The sequence below is a fragment of the Centruroides vittatus genome, unplaced genomic scaffold, assembly GCF_030686945.1.
Source record: "Centruroides vittatus isolate TY-2023 unplaced genomic scaffold, ASM3068694v2 contig_1213, whole genome shotgun sequence".
Classification (NCBI taxonomy): Eukaryota; Metazoa; Arthropoda; class Arachnida; order Scorpiones; family Buthidae; genus Centruroides; species Centruroides vittatus.
In genome coordinates, this window is record NW_027120776.1 from 2,275,550 (window position 1) to 2,292,888 (window position 17,339).

The 17,339-nt window shown below is 36.5% G+C and overlaps 1 protein-coding gene across 1 annotated transcript in view; it reads right to left on the reverse strand.

The window, feature by feature from the left end:
- Positions 1–7,275: 7,275 nt before the first annotated feature.
- Positions 7,276–17,339, reverse strand: part of LOC136986456 (chromodomain-helicase-DNA-binding protein 4-like) — a 212,115-nt gene continuing 202,051 nt past the window's right edge. The window contains 3 exon segments of the mRNA XM_067283983.1: positions 7,276–8,641; positions 10,613–10,702; positions 12,121–12,175. Coding sequence (XP_067140084.1) covers positions 10,615–10,702; positions 12,121–12,175 — 143 coding nt within the window. The 3' untranslated portion in view covers positions 7,276–8,641; positions 10,613–10,614.

Genomic DNA, 17,339 nt, shown 5'->3' on the forward strand with positions numbered 1-17,339 from the left:
CAGTATTTTCGACCATCCCCGTCGGGGATGGTCGCGGAGTTTTTTCCGATCATTTGCCAAAAAATAATAAAAGGTATTTAAAAGAAGAAAAAAAAAACAACAACAACAGGAGGTCTTGTCTTTCATAAAGGAGCGCCTCTCTATTCTTCTTCGGAAATTTTGAGATGTTCCTTTATGGAACTCCGTGCCTTTTTTTGCTTTACCGGCTTTCATTTTTTCTCGGTGACGACGTACACCGTCTCGTTTGTCGGCTTCGTTGCTCTATTTGTACATCAGTTATACAAAAACATCCGATCGAGAGTGCCAACACTTTTACATCCGTGTATTTTCTGTGTAAATTGACTGACGTTGTCTGTTCGTCTCTCTTTAACTGTCTTAATAAAATGTATGCACGACAGTTACTCCGAGTGTCTTACTTTTTTTTCTTTCTTTATTTACGTTGATATGTAAAGCAATAAGACCGTATTGTCGAGTAACCGGATAATCTAAAATGGGTATTTAAAAGATAAGTGGGTTATTTAAAACGGATATCCGAGAAATAACCCGATTTCTAGTCCGAATATTAATAATACTAGAAGGTAAGTCAATATACCCAGTAATATACTGACGTCTGACGTAAACACGGGCGTACGGATTTGAGGAACTGGTATTGGAATACCCACTCCGTTTGGTAGTAAAAATTCCTGTAAATTTTATAAAATAATAAGTTTTTTTATGCCTCTGACATTAAAATAGGTGATTCTGGCAGACATTTCAAAAAGCACTTTAGATTTTCCTATCACGCGAGGATCAAAAGGTACACACACGTCTCTGTATAATGGTACGCATACCGAATAACACGCGTACTGTAGCCGTGAAAATCATTCTAATGTTGGTTTTATTTCTTTATTTAAACCGTTTTGAACGTCGGTAGATACATCGGGGTGGGAATTTATATTTTTACGCGCAATCCCGACCGTGTTTTGACACCGCAGGATATCGAGAGCCAGGTGAATATGAACTTTTACTCGTATTAATATTTATCTGTAAGTTTTTATAACACAAGGTAATACAGATTAAAAGGTATGTACCGGTTAACAAATCGGTAAAGGCTGACTATAATTTAATTAGAAATTAATTCATTTATATATCACTGGATGGCGCTACTATCTTATATAAACTACACTCAGGCAATTGTAACCGGTGTTACCGAGTAATTTCAACTATTAAAAATATAATATATTTTTAAATAATAAAACTCATTTCCCCCTCAAAATTAAATTTTTTTGCATTATATAATAATTAGAAATAGAAAAAGTTTTTAATAATAAAATATCGTAACAGATGGCGCTACACGCTATTTTAAATTTTTGCCGGGAATGTTACGCAACTACGTGCCGGAGTTTTTTTCAATATGTAACCGTGTTATGTAGTGTTCGAGAAAAAGGCATTCGTATTACTTTATTTACAGTAAATATCATTGGCTCTTGCTGTTTTCATTTTGCTACCCAAGGATTGAGACCATAATGGGCATGTGTTTGCAAGGGGCTGGAAGTGTTTACCGTTTTTTCCGATTACCTTTATACTCACTTATCCATATCTACGTTATGTAATGTATGGACAAAGGGAAAAAGGTGGCTTCGATATGAGGTAACCATATAAATAACCGCTCATTTTTACTGTTTTTACATTTTTTTTCCGAAAGGAGGAGGAGCCAAAATTAAAATATTGCATAGGGCACAGGAAACGCTAGTTATGGCACTATTAGCAGGCTTATCGAGTGTTGTAACAAGCACGACTTTCCTTTATTCGGTACAGTGAGGAGCGGCTAAATTAGCGCCGAGCTCGGCATACGGATATTCCTCTTTTCGGCGTTGTATTAAACGTGTGGCAAAACACATTCCTAAATTCCAGCCGAGCAGGTGCCGAGAGGCCATTCGAGAGTGTTTTTGGATCAATAAGCAAACATGGCGGCCACCATGCACGAGGAAAAGAAAAGGAAAGTTGTTTGCTTACGTAGAGAAAACTTCAAGAGGAAACTTTTTTTGGGTGCAGTAAAATACACCCAAAAAAAGTTTCCTCTTGTTGCACTTCGAAAACCGGCGATGAGAAAGTGGCAATATTAATTAGTTCAAGAATAATTCAGTCACAATGCTGGTCTGTAATTTTTTATTTATTCCATTTAAAATATATGCTCTCCACCTCAGATTAGTAGTGGCTTGCCCCCGTGCATCATACTTCTCCTTTAACAAGAGAATAATGCCGGTCATCCATCTAACACATTTCGGGGAAAATATTTGAATTGAAATAACATCACCTCCAGCTTGTATCGGAAATTCGTATATAGTTAATCGGGACCTCCTGCCCCCATGGTTTCCATATTTAGTCTCGGTTTTCGTCCATCTGACTCCATTCTCGAAATTAAGGAAAGACAGACGGACAACATTTGTGGACCACAAATGGTAAATTACACCCCTTTTTATTAAAATTAATCTCGAGAACGGAATTAGATATATACTAAACGAGACCACGTGCAAAAAACCTTAAGGGGCAATCCAGTAACTTCTAGATCCTTTAAATGCAGAACATTCGAAGGATCTAGAAGTTACCGGAGGAGAAATCCTTCAGGAGAAATATTTCCACCTCTTTATTTTTCTTCTACTCTCTCTCTCTACACTTTTTTTAATTGAATGTTAAGATGTCAACGTCCCTTTGCGGGGAAATGGGGAACGAATCCAAATGGATCTAATCCACGATCCACCTCCTTCCACCCCTCTTATGAAGTCAGATGTGGCTACTAACAAACGTGGCGGTTTGCTTAGTGAGCCTAGCTTTAAATCTTCGTTTGGAAACATTTTTACTCTTGGATCGAGTTCCTCCGATTCCTCACATTTTGATAACGTATTAGGAAAACGCTTTGCTATCATTTTATTAAAATTAAATGGATTGTTTTCAAGATTTGACTGGTTGTCTAATTTACATACTGAATACGAGGAACGTCTCGCCGGTATTGCACTGTTCCTTTGACTTTTTTGTTTCTATGAGTATGCTCTACAGCTCTGTTTGGGACCTATATATTATTAAATATAGGTTTTGACGGCCGGATGGCCGAGCGGTCAAGGTGGCAGCCTACCGCTCTGGGGGACCCGGGATCGAATCCGAACGGGTCGAATAATTCCCAGGAATTTTTCGGGGGGTGGTCCGTTCGGATATGTTGGGCCCCGTCCCTCACCACCCGGTCGCCCCATTGTGGGCCTGGCCGAACCCATAATGGGCCTACTAAAAGAGGCCCTCTTAGTGCCCACAGGGCGGAAAGAGTTAAAAAAAAAAAAAAAAAAAAAATATAGGTCCCAAACAGGGCTATATATATATACTATATATATATATTATTGCCTGGGCGAGCAGTAAGCGAGCTCGGGTTTCTGGGATGACTTTTTCGGTTTCGTTTCGGAATTTTTTAAAAAATAAGGTTATGTGAGCCTAGGTATACAAAATGGCGGCGCTTCCGGTAACCTCGATGGCAAGTGTTTTTAGAAAAGAAATGTAGATGGCGCTGACAGTAATGATGCCTTCGTATGCAAATATCCATCAAAAAATTCCGTTCGGGAAACGTGAGGAATAATGTGAATTTCGAATTTTGGTTACGATGTAGACGGATTATGTACAGTACGTTGTTAATTTTTTAAAAGTGTCTGTGTTTTTTTCAAAGTTTGTACAATTTACTCGAAGTCTAAAGTTATCGAGGAGGAAAGTTTGTCAATGGCAATTAACATGATAAACGTGTCATTAATGTGTTTAATGCGTGTTAAATGTCATAAAAGTGTATTATAGGTGTGTTAACATTGTGTGAGGTAAAAATTTTGTAAAGGGTTTATATGTGGTTCAAATTTGCGTTGAAAGTGTGTAAATGTGTTAAATGTGTGTTAAACGTGTTTAAAAGTGTGTAAATGTGAGTTAAATGTGTTTAAACGTGATTTAAATATGCGTTTATAGTATGTAAATGTGTTTAAACGTGTTTTAATTAAAGTGTGTAAATGTGAGTTAAATGTGTTTAAACGTGGTTTAAATGTGCGTTTATAGTGTGCAAATGTGTGTTAAACGTATTAAATTTGTCATAACCAAGTATATGTAATAGTGATTTCCGACACGAAAGACACATGGAAGGCTAGGTGGCCGTGGATCGCAGGTGCCAACCTCTATGGAGACGCTGCCTATCGTAGATGAAAAGTCGAGAGATGTGAATCGTAAGACTGCAGTTCTTAAGAGGAGTAAAATTTATGTACAATACAGGCAAATTTTGTTCGAACCACTGATGTACATAATCTCGTAATTCACTTCGTCCATGCATCGATTGAATTTATACGTAGTATGATGACTTATTTTTCGTTTCTGGTCCAAGAGTAGGAAAAGTAACCAAAAGCAGGGGAAAAAGTAAGTAGCAAATTTACGTTTTAAAAATGTTTTAGTTTTAAAAAAGATTAAATATAGGCACGTTTATGTTATTGTCGACGGTCGCCATCTTGTTTGCACATTTGCGTGTGCAAACAAGATGGCGACCGGAAGCGCCGCCATTTTGTATACCTAGGCTCACATTAACCAAAAATAATTCCACGTTAGATTTTGATGATTTTGGTGTCAGAATGCTCAGTGAAATCTTAGCATGTGCATAAAATAATTTCTGGAAAATATAATTAATTCTGAGATAAGATATAATTAAAAAACAAAAATGTCGACTTTCGCTTCTGATGCTTAATAACAAAAAAGTATTTTGACATTTTTGGGTGCCGATTTTTGGAATATAGAGTCAGTGAGTTGCTTCATATTTTTATCGCCGTCACTGTCGCGTATTCGGTTATTACATACATCTCAAACATATTTCTGTTTACTTGTTAACTCCAGCACGTAGATCATGCACCCGTGTCTTACGTTTTAAGCACTGAATCGTGTTTTGTTCACGCAATATTCTGCACAAACAATACAAAACCAATCGTTTTTCCTGTTTTGGTATTTTTCTTTTTAATTTTCGTTGTTTCAACTGCTCATTTCCTTTTTATTTTTTACTCTTGCCATTGAGGTTGCCTCTGGAGTGCGTAAAGGGTGATTTTTCGTGAATTTATATTATTATTTCTTCCCTGCAATTGTTTTTTCTGTGTTAAAACGACGTGGTAACTTGTTTTCCCGCCAATTGAAGCGCCAGTTTTCGTAGACTAGCTGCAGTAAGCCCAAAGAAACGTGATTTCAAACTCCGTTTGAAATATACAGGTGTAATTTGCTGTATATTATGGTGTTTACTTCGTTGGTGGCTGCCTTTTTTGTTAATTCGTCGGCTCTTTCGTTGCCAATGTCCCGGTGTCCTCTCAGACAATTAAGGGAGAAGGCATCACTTGAATTTTGTAGCATGGTATTTAGCAATACAGTCTTCCACTGCAGTTCTGCTCGTGTAACACTGCGTGTATCGTCTAATTTGAGAAGTTTACTCTCGATTTCCGTATATTTATGATATATTACGTAACTGTCACCAACGTTATTGTCAATTTTAGACCCATCTGTGACCAATAATTTTCTCTTGTCCGAAGTCCTGGGTCAAAAAACCATAGAAGCGGGCCCGTGCCCTGTGGACGGCCCCTATTATATTCGTTCTCAAAAGTAATATTCCCTGTTTTGATGGCAATAGTTCTCTCGTGAAGGTATTCTTTCATCGGTAGATAGATGTTTGTGGGGCATTGATTCATTATAGACACAGGCAACTACAGTAGCCACCACGCGCTGTCGAATGCCTTCCGAATGTCTATACTAAGTCCCAAAACGTATTTATTTCTGTTGTTGACTGCCATAGCGATAGCGTAAACGGTTGATCTTTGCTTTCTAAAACCATACTGATTGTCACTCAGTAGTTTATTTGACTCAAGGTGCCAAGAAAGTCTGTCTGTAAGCAGTTTTTCTATTACTTTCCCTAGTCAGGTAACAGGGAAATCGGTCTGTAATCTCCAGGTTTATTTACTCGAGGGACAAGTACCAGCTTTGTTCTCTTCCATTCCCTAGGGAAGATGCTGAATTGTAGGCAAGTATTGAAGAGGTAAATAAGTATTGTTTCCGACTATTATAAATTCGTTTTGACACGTTTACGGTCTGTAATAAAACAAGAAACATCAAAATCAAAGCAATATTATATGTTGCTGAATGCGGTGTCTTACATCTCGGCAGATAAAAGTTTATAACAGAGTAATTCCTAAGTGGGTACGACTTAAGACACGGCGCGAGTTACATTTGAATTAAACATAAGAAAACACCTAATGAAGCTATTACGATTCTGTTTCGAGTAAACAACTATTTAGATACTTATTTATATATTTAGAGAATTACTATTATTAATTTCCAGGGTAGGGATGGATTTTATTTTAAAAAAATGTAAATGCTAGTAACGGATAAAATCGTCATTAAGTCCGACCGTACTCGAGATACAACACACGATCCCCTTTATCTCCTCGCTCTTTGATCTTTAACCACCGAAATTTAATAGCATTAATACATAAACCTCCCTGTAGAATTTCAGGTTTTGACAAAAAGCACGGGAGTTATTAAACTTCAAAGAAGGTGAACAAAATCGTGCTCCCAACACACTAATATCCACACATACATGGGGAGGGAACCCCTAATTATTATGGATTTCTCGACGTTTCGAGGTTTTCCGATTTGAGAAATGTAAAAAAATCGGGGAGGGGGTCATCTTTTGACCGATCGCCATACTTTCCCTCTGTTGTACAGTATATAACAGAGCCGAAAAAGTAATAGTTCCTGTTGCACACGGACATTGAATAAAAATTGAAACCGCCCCTCCCTTATTTGCTCGGCGTTCGTTCAAAACGTCTAGACACCCGGGCCGCAACCAAATTTGCAAGTTAAGAGTATCATTTTTATAGAATATTACACTTTTTGTCCGCGTTGTTAACGTTTACGTGTCCGTGGTGGAATCGGCCGGGCTTACAATAGGGCAGACGTGTGGTGAAAAGAAGATTCAGCATACCCGAGTCAACCCACGCAGGTGAATTTCTGAATTAGCTGGACCCTTTCGTCGATTTAAAAAGTATAGACTTTACAATTATCTACGTATTGACTAATGTTTCACTCGTAATAGGGATTCGTAGTGTTGCATAAAATGAATTGTAGGATTTGTACCGGTACGGTAGATACTTTAAACATTGAACGAAGTGTTATCGGCCGACTTACGAAACACGTAAGAAGTGAAATAATATGTTTTTACTCGGTGTGGTTGGAGACGAAGAAAAAGACGAGACGTTAAATTGGAATGGTGTTTTATTAGATCACAGCTACAAATGTGCAAGTGAAAATTCAAAAAATAGATTCACAACTCACGATTACCATACGTGCAAATACATGGATGAAAAACTATGAAAATTTCATCTAACGGTATGGCTTTAGAAACTAAATAGTCAAATCATGTTCTATAGAAGATGTAAAATGTTCCGTTAAAGATTCCTCTGCAAATAAGCTTTCAAAAACACTGTAAAAGTGAATACATTGTATGTTTGTATTTCTAATGGCCAGATCATTTTTGGAAAGTGAGAAACTGTTCTTTGAAATCAACTGCTGTTCTAGATGAATGCTTGGCATATCACATGAATTATGAGACACGTAAATACTTAGCGAAAACAGATACCAGCACCATGATTTGTCTCGTCATCACAGTTGGTAGCTTCTACATAGTCTGAGATCCCACGGGTTTTCCTTCTATCAATCGACACATGCTGCCAAACGTACTGTACAAGAAATCATAGGAACTACACTTGGGGATACTAATCTCTTTGGAGTTTTTGGCATTTAACAGCCTGAAAATCTGATACGAGTACATAAACACGTTACACACGAGTAAGTTTCTGTACATCACAAATTACCAATACATTACTACTGACAACCTCGAGGGTTTTTTAAAAATCGATTTGACTTACAGCCATGGCACTGTCATTTGTGAATCATTAAGTGATCTGTCCGAGTTGAGAACCACAATTTTGTGTACAAATACAAAAAGCATATGTTTTAAACAATGCCTTGAAAACAGTTTTCTGTCTTATTTGAAAACCGTCTCTTCCATCATCGGAGCCTTGGGCTCCTGTTTATCTACAGTTCACTCGTTATTCTCTGCCACACACACCTTCTGCTGGTATATATATATATGTATATACGTTCCAACTATTTCCGAAAAAAGAAGAGACAACACACGGAGCACCAATAAAAAGCAAGCCACCACATAAAGTATTACTATTATTGAGACGTGAGCAGAACGCTCCAAAATATTTCGGCATATTGAGCAAGCGACCTCGTCCATCTTCTCCATTCCTTCACGTGGTATCTCCAGTTTCGTATGGTAAAACCCGGTGATTTCAAGTTGTGATTACTTTTTTTTAATGAACGTTGAATATATCCACATGCAGATATAACAATAAAATGGACAACCGATAGGAGTCTATATCACACCGTGGCCATCGTGCAGCAGAGTCGACACGTTGGTATCACCATTTTGTTTTCGGATCAGAAGACAGTAATAAATAAGTTAGTTCGGCGATACAGATCACATCTGAATTAGTAACTTGTGTTTTGGCTTTAGATGATTTCAGAGACGAGTCCTCGGCCACGTTTCCAAGGGCTGCGGAGAGAAAACAATACAAATATTTATTTAATTCAACGCTAATATATCTAAACTACAGTGCTAAGCAAATTCGTGTATGCAGTTTATGCTTAATTTCTGCATACAAGTTTCTACTGTACTGTATTGAACTACACAATTGATAAATTAATATTAAACTGCATACTTCGTGCGCGTTAAATTATTACGTACTGTACTTAGTACGTATTACATACCAAATTTATGCAGTTTTAAGTATGACACAAATATAGTATTTTTTTATTTAAAGAAATGCCAGTCGAGTGCTTTAATATGGAAAATTTGGCACTTCGGTTATCTCTCCAATGCATTTTCGCAGTGAAGGAACTGATACAGAACCATATGTGAATTTATTAATAATAATACTTTCCCGGCTGTTATATATATAACAGAGGGAAAGTTTGGCGATCGGTGGAAAAAATGACCCCTCCCCCAGATTTTTGGACTCGGGACACCTTGAAACGTCGAGAAATGCAAAAAGTTCGGGGTTTTCCCCCTATATCCATGTATGGGGCATGGGCTTCACCCTGTTTGGAGCTTAACTGGTCGAAAATTTCTGATATTTTGCAGGGAGGTTTGTGCATTGGGGATCGATGGTGTTAAATTTTGGTGGTTAAAGGTCGAAGGGTGAGGAGATAAAGGGGGGTCGTGTGTTGTATCTCGAGTAGGGTCGGACTTAATGGCGATTAAGTCGTTATTACCATTTACAATTTTTTTTAAAAATAAAACCCATCCCTATCCTCAAAATTAAGTTTTTTTTATCATTCTATAATAATTAAAAATATAAAAAGTGGTTTTTAATAAAATGTAGTAACAGGTGGCGTCAAATTAATGTAGCAGTGTCCTGTACATTATACAAGAATTTTGGACAAATCGAATACGACTCTAGTTTTTTCGGCTTGTTTGCAACAGCCGGATAGCCGAGTAGTCGGCAGCCTATCACCCCGTGAGACCCCATTTTTCGGGGTGGTCGGTCCCTCACCACCCGATCGCCCCATTGTGGGCCCGGGCAAACCCACAATGAGCTTGCTAAAAGGCCCTCTTAGCACAGAGTGGAGAGTTAAATAAAAAGTTTTTCTCTTCATTTTTTAACTCTCCACCCTTTTGGCCTTAAGGCCTATTTTATACCCATCGTGGGTTCGGCCAGGCCCACAATGGGTATAAAAGCCATTGTGGGCCTGGCCATTGTACGACAGCCGGAAGATTTTTTTGAAAACAAGGACAAGCTAGTTATACGCATACGGATGGCTCGTTTAACCGCTGTAAAGTAAAAAAAAGTAAAGACGAAGAACTTAATTTTGAGGGTGAAGACAGGTTTTATATAAATTTTATATTGTAATAAGCTTTGTAAAAGCTATTGTAAAAGCACAGGAGTCGTTAAACTTCAAAGAGGGTGAAGAAAATCGTGCCCCCCACTAAACATGCAAAAACACGAGGGTTTTTTCCGTATTTCTAGACGTTTCGAGGTCCTCAGAGTCGAAAAATTCACACATCTTGAGGGGCATTTTTGACCGATCGCCACACTTTTCCTCTGTTATATAATTAACAGAGCCGAGAAAGTAAACTGTTGTAAATAAAATTTTGTTTTCGATATTATATTAACAATTTACGGTTAATGTTACCTACGGTTCCAAGATGGCGGCTCGTCTCTGATTCCAGCAAATAGAAGAAGGAAAATAGTAGGGACGCACGTTCTAACCTAACCTATTCTAATAAATTACCATAATTATTAGAATAGGTTTAGGTTAGAACGTGCGTTCCCACTGTTTCCCTTCTTCTATTTGCTGAAATCAGAGACGAGCCGCCATCTTGGAACCGTAGGTAACATTAACCCAATTTACAATATTTCAGTATACTTAATGCTGTATAACGAATTATTATAATACTTAAAATTAATTATTATTATTACTATAATCACAATAAACGTTTCAGTGAACATTAAAACGAAATTACTTTTAATGATGCGAGGCTGCGTGTCTACTGGTTGTGTCCCAAGTTGCTGTCCAAACGGGTGTATTTCGAGGAGAGATTGGGATGGCACAGCTGTAAAATTGTTAGCATTGTTTAAAAAAATGGTTATAGAAATATATTATCTTATAAATACGACGCGATATAGCGATATTGACTTACTAATTTAACAGTACGAGGTGTAATTAATACACTACTTGATACACACTAATCAAGTACAGAACACTCTCGCTAATTCGAACTCCGCATAATCCAAATGCCCCCAATGTACGGGCGCCCCCGTTTGCCTGTAGTCTTTCTTGACTTCCTTTTCTTCACGTCTGACTCCGTTAATCCGAACTGAACGACTTCGTACAATAATTGGTTCGAATTAGCGAGAGAGAATTGTATTTAAAAATAATCATTAAATTTCAGTTTTATACATTTTATTATTCATAAAGTGATGTTTCGCAGGGGCCGCAGGATGGGGGAAAAAGTGGTGTGGCCGAAAGAAGAGAGCGGTTGTCACGGGGAAAGCACTCCCTAAAGTATTGTTTCTCCCTTTCCTTTTACCATTTCCCGTAGTCTATTGGTGTGGAATTGTATTAGTAACGTTGGCAGCAAAAAGCGACACGTTCCTTAAACCAGGCACACACATACCAGTGTATGTAGAAGGTATACGCGCCTGTTCAGGTATACAGTTACGTACTGTACCTACCCCGCCTTACGGCCCTGTTTCGTTAATTTTCCGTTGGGAGAAATACAGAGATTTGGTATTGTTTCGACGCAGTGCACGAAGAAAAATCTATCGTGTTGTTTCCAGCCGAAAATTCAATCGATTCTGTACCGTAATAAAATGAATTACGGAGACAGGAAACGTGATGATTCATCAAAATCACAGCGAGAAAAAGTAAAAAGAATTAAATCAAATGCGGACAGAGATCATCCTCTCAACCTATTCGCGAATAAAATTATTTTACTGTTCTTCGAGAGTCTACCAGTAAGAGTGGTATTATAAAGGAACTAGTGTTTAGCTAACCACTTCATTTATAATCCCTAGCTTATTTACAAGAAACGAAAAATTAAAACTAGAATAATATTGTCGTGTATGGGTAACTGCTGTTTGGCAGAGCGGGTTTTCCCCCCTTCCATTGACGTAGCCAAGGTTTTGTTATGGGGGCCTAGTAGAGGCTGTAATTTTCTGGGGAGGGGCCGTGCCCACCCGTGCCCCCTTCCTCAACGATCTACAGAGTCTGTCATCACAATCATTTTTAGGCCACTCAATATATATATTTCTATTCGAAATACTTAGTAGTTTTATAAGAGTACTGATATAATCCCAGAGGTTTAAGGAAAATATCGATTTAACTGTCTATTTAGGCTGTTTTACCGAGCATTTTTCTGATTCATAATGTAGCTAGGTAATAAAATATCGACGACACAGTATCCGATTCTTATAATTTATAAGAACTGGATTTACGTGTGACGTAGTAATTTTATCTGTAAATATTTACCTCGTTTGCAGCACATCCATTGGGCCTGGTCCTCCTGCTGCCGTTAGTTCGTCATCTAAAAAAAATACGTATATATACATAAGAAACTTCTAAATATTCCCATGCACTAGTATAATGTATTATATTACAAATATACAGGGCGGCCTAAGTCAATCAGCCATTGTATAGTGTAAGTTGCTACCTTTAGCCAATTGTACAATTTACCAGTATTCAGAGCGCGCGAAATGCGATTAACTGATTTTTAAACAACCCTAGATACGTACACACACATGTACAGTACTACATTTTCACGTGTATCTGCGCGTGTGTATAGGTGTATAATTATATTGTAAGCACAAGCGTACACTTTTTTCTGTATCCATAGTCCGTCCACACATTTTACTATTTTATAAATTATTTATAAGAAGAAACAAATATAAAATAAAACAAATTGACCGACATTTCCTGCCACCGACGGTTTCTCCACAAATCAAGATGTCACCGAAAGTAGGTCGAGTTTCGAATACAAATGGTACGAATCTTTTATAAGGAAATATTCCCTGGAAGAAGTCAACGCCGTACGTGGGCCTGCCTAATTTGTATTCGTCCGGGCCCCTTGAAGCTACAATATTAAATCCACGTGTGGTTAACTTTTGTTCATCATCAACTAACACAGTCAGTCAGAATAACAACTTTGGCATATTTAATTTCAAATTAACAACTAAGTTTCTGACAAAAGGTGTTATCGAATGAACGCGAGGACACACTCGAAGCTTTTAACAGTATCTGAGGGCCCTAACCCGCAGGGCCTGGTTAAATCACCCGTGGCTTTGCCTTCTTAAAGGCCTGGTCCGACTACTAAAGCAGTAAGACGAGGTCTACGTCCAAGGTACTATTAAAAGTTATAACAAGTATGCATATTTTTAGATGTTAGAAAAGTACTGTGCTGTATTGTACAACTGTTTTGTATATTGAAAGTTGAATGCATATCATCAAGGCTTTAATAATAATTATCCAGTAATAAAATGTCATATGGCTATTGTATAAATTCATTAATACCACTTGTAAAAAAACTGTTTATTATTTCATTAATTAAGATATTAATAACTAACCGTATTGTAATTAATAAAATAATAATTGCATTTTCAATATTTCCAATCAGTTTGGAAGTATAATATAGTATCATTAATTGTTACATATTCTCATTTCTATGAGTTAATTCTTTTTTATACTGTGCATAACATTTTCAGGATTATGGAAATTTTCAAATAAATTATTCTAAAAGATTTAATTCATTAGACAAAAGTAATTATTAAAATACTTCACTTAGAGCATCCATTTTTGTGAAGTATTTTAACCGAATGGAGGAATTAAAATTTCCAAATTTACTTCGAGTATCGTAATTACAATTATATACAATAGATATAAAATATTTAATAAAAATAAAAATATAATCGCTTATAACCGAATAAATTCGGTTATTTTCTTTTTATATTTCTACGATAACACAGTAACAATGAAGTTGTACACTGTAATGATTCTATAGAATTTTTTTTCCAAACTTATTAATCATTAAAAGTTATTTTCATTTTGGAAAATATTGAATATGGTAACACCTTGTATAATAGTTTTATCTTTTTAAATTATATATGAAATAAAGAAGAGCAAAACTATATGATGATGTAGTTTTGTAAGGCAATTTTCTTTGTTAATAACACATGCTAATACTTTAGTTTATAAAACCGAAAATATCATTTTATTGAGAGTCAAATAGAAGAAAAATGCACTAAAATAGAAGAAAAATGAACTGAAATAGAAGAAAAATGAACTGAAATAGAAGAAAAATGCACTAAAATAGAAGAAAAATGAACTGAAATAGAAGAAAAATGAACTGAAATAGAAGAAAAATGCACTAAAATAGAAGAAAAATGCACTGAAATAGAAGAAAAATGCACTGAAATAGAAGAAAAATGAACTGAAATAGAAGAAAAATGCACTAAAATAGAAGAAAAATGAACTGAAATAGAAGAAAAATGCACTAAAATAGAAGAAAAATGCACTAAAATAGAAGAAAAATGCACTGAAATAGAAGAAAAATGAACTGAAATAGAAGAAAAATGCACTAAAATAGAAGAAAAATGAACTGAAATAGAAGAAAAATGAACTGAAATAGAAGAAAAATAAACTGAAATAGAAGAAAAATAAACTGAAATAGAAGAAAAATGAACTGAAATAGAAGAAAAATGAACTGAAATAGAAGAAAAATGCACTGAAATAGAAGAAAAATGAACTGAAATAGAAGAAAAATGCACTGAAATAGAAGAAAAATGCACTGAAATAGAAGAAAAATGCACTGAAATAGAAGAAAAATGCACTGAAATAGAAGAAAAATGCACTGAAATAGAAGAAAAATGCACTGAAATAGAAGAAAAATGCACTGAAATAGAAGAAAAATGAACTGAAATAGAAGAAAAATGCACTGAAATAGAAGAAAAATAAACTGAAATAGAAGAAACATGCACTAAAATAAAGCATAGATATTTATTTATCGTTAATTACAAATATAAATATTAATAGGATGACTTATAGAAATTATAACCATTTATTTCGGTATAGAATTCGAACACATAATTAGAGAAAGAATTATTGAGTATTTAGAAATGAATGATTGTCGTTAATAGAAGTAATGTAGTTTCGAAATGGAATGGAATAATGAATAATTAATTGTGAAAATTTCTTAAAAAACTCTTCCACTTATTTAACAGAATAAGTACGAAGCAACTGCATTAGACCGGAAACACAGAGTTGGGACGGAGGAGATAGGCCCAGAATAATATTTTAAAATAAAGGCGAAATAGCTTGTTATATAATGTATAGAACACAACTTTAGGTATAAACATTTAATAGAAGATATATTAACAAAAAATACATTTAATAATAGCGCATTACTTTTGTCCTTAAGTCTGGTTCGAATGAGTGAAATTCTGCAGAATGGTGACTATATTTTTAGTGCACGGTGGCTGCATCAATTGATATGGCAGCCACAAATTGACTATAGGCTATTTTATCATACTGAATTCACAAATGGAAGTTTGAATATGCATTGAGTCATGTGGTATCCAGTTTTGGGCTATAAAGACCGGCGGCTGGCTTGGGCTGCAAAGTGCTATCGGCAACAGTTTGCAGCAGCAAAATTTCTAAAGAAGTTTAGAAAATGCCTCGGAGACAACGGTGAGCCGAATACCACCAGTTAACAGCTGGAGAACAAGACCATATCCTAGAGCTGCGTGACCTCGGTTTGTTGATGAGCCAGTTACCATGTGTTGGGCACGACGTGAATACCATCTGGTGATATGTGACACGACGGATGCAGGAATGTCTGCACCACGCCAAAGAGGGAGTGTATTGCATTGGCACGCAACAGATTCGCCGAACGGTCCATTGGACCCGCTCGCCACAGCACGTGACATCTAAAGCTGCCTGTCACTGTCAGTGGGTGCGTCTGTTCACCCAAACCATCTGTAACAGATTGTATAAAGTCAAGCTGCACGCACGGCAACAGGCAACCATTAACCAGTAGACACAGGGTTGCACACCTGGCATGGTGTTGTTGTTATTGCAACTGGATTATAGAAAGTAAACAAGCTGCAGAATTTTTTAACATTACATTTAAGTAAACAAATAGGGCAGTGACTATCCTTTGTTGAACACACAAATCCTTATCGGACCATCCAAATTAAGCAATAAGACATTCAGACAACATTCCAGTTGGAGATGACATAGAATTGCCAGGCACTGTTTACTAATACTAGTTAGCGCCTGATGATTGTGACCGGCTCCAAATCCAGATCAAACGAGAGGGTGGCAACAGGAAATGTATCCAGCCATAAGACAAAGGCAAATCAAAAAAAGCAGTTACCTTACAGAATGAGAGATTAACTGCTTATGAACTGCCTTAATTCTTAATAAACGTTTATTTGAAATAGTTCAACCTATGCAGACTAAGGGCTCATTTTGTTGAGGAGGCAGCAAAATACTGGGAACAAAGTATATATTCGTACGTTAGAGTGCAAAATATTGGAAATGAATAATATCAGTATTGAAAAGGACCCCGAAGAGGCCAAAGTTTACAGGAAGTCCTTTATTGCCATATTTACATTGGGGCTCAAAATTTGAAGCTCTGTTGCTAGCCTCAGACTCTTTCTCTGTTGTACGTGACCCCGAGACCTTCGTAAAACTGTCTCGCAATTTACTAGAGTCATCCCTACTATAGTTATACTTTTGCCTATAATTATGTAGAAAGTGTCCCATAATTTTTTACCATTTTTACTGTATGTAGTAAAAGTATCTCTTGTATTCCTGAAGTTACTAAATACTTGGATCATACATCATTTACAAACTGGGGATACATTTCAGAATCAGTGAAAATAACCAGTTGGTTTAGACTTTATTTTTTAAAATTTATTTATTAATCTATAAATTAGTGATGATATATTGACATGTTAATAAAATTGCTCTATTCAAAGATTGATTTTACAATAATATATTAAAAACAAGCAGAACTGGGGACAGTCCCTAGAAGTTGGGGCCGAGCGGTCAAGATGGCAGCCTACCGCTCTGGGGACCCGGGTTTGAATCCGGACGGTCGATAAATCTCCAGGAATTTTTCGGGAGGTGGTCTGGTCCATCTGGATACGTCGGGCCCCGTCACCCCATTGTGGGCCTAGCTGAACCCCTTTTAGTGCCCATAGGGTGGAAAGAGTTAAACAAGAACAAAAAAACCAGGTAGTTCTATTCATATATCTTTACAAGTTCTGTAAACTTGCAAACGTCAGTTTTTAACACGTAGAATAGGCAGTATACTGATACATGCTTTGCAAATAGTTGTGCCAACGATAGCAAGCACCTCGGCACCCACGTGGGGGCAAGCCCCCACACCCCTAAAACTATATAATATCGAGTACTCTACGAAGAGTCGAGTGGGCTACTCGAAGCCAGCACGGTCGTGTGGGCTAAATAGTTAAACGCAATAATTTTAGCAGACGATGGTATTGTGCATTGGATTAATACAAGTTACAATCATTAACAGAAAAGAACCAAAAATTACTTTATGGCTTTAACACCAATAATTAATTACGAAACAAAGATATGCATGTTTTCTATTTATATTATTCTTCATTTAGATTATTATAAATGAGGAAGATGCAAAAACCTTCTCTGTTAGGGAAATAAATAATTAC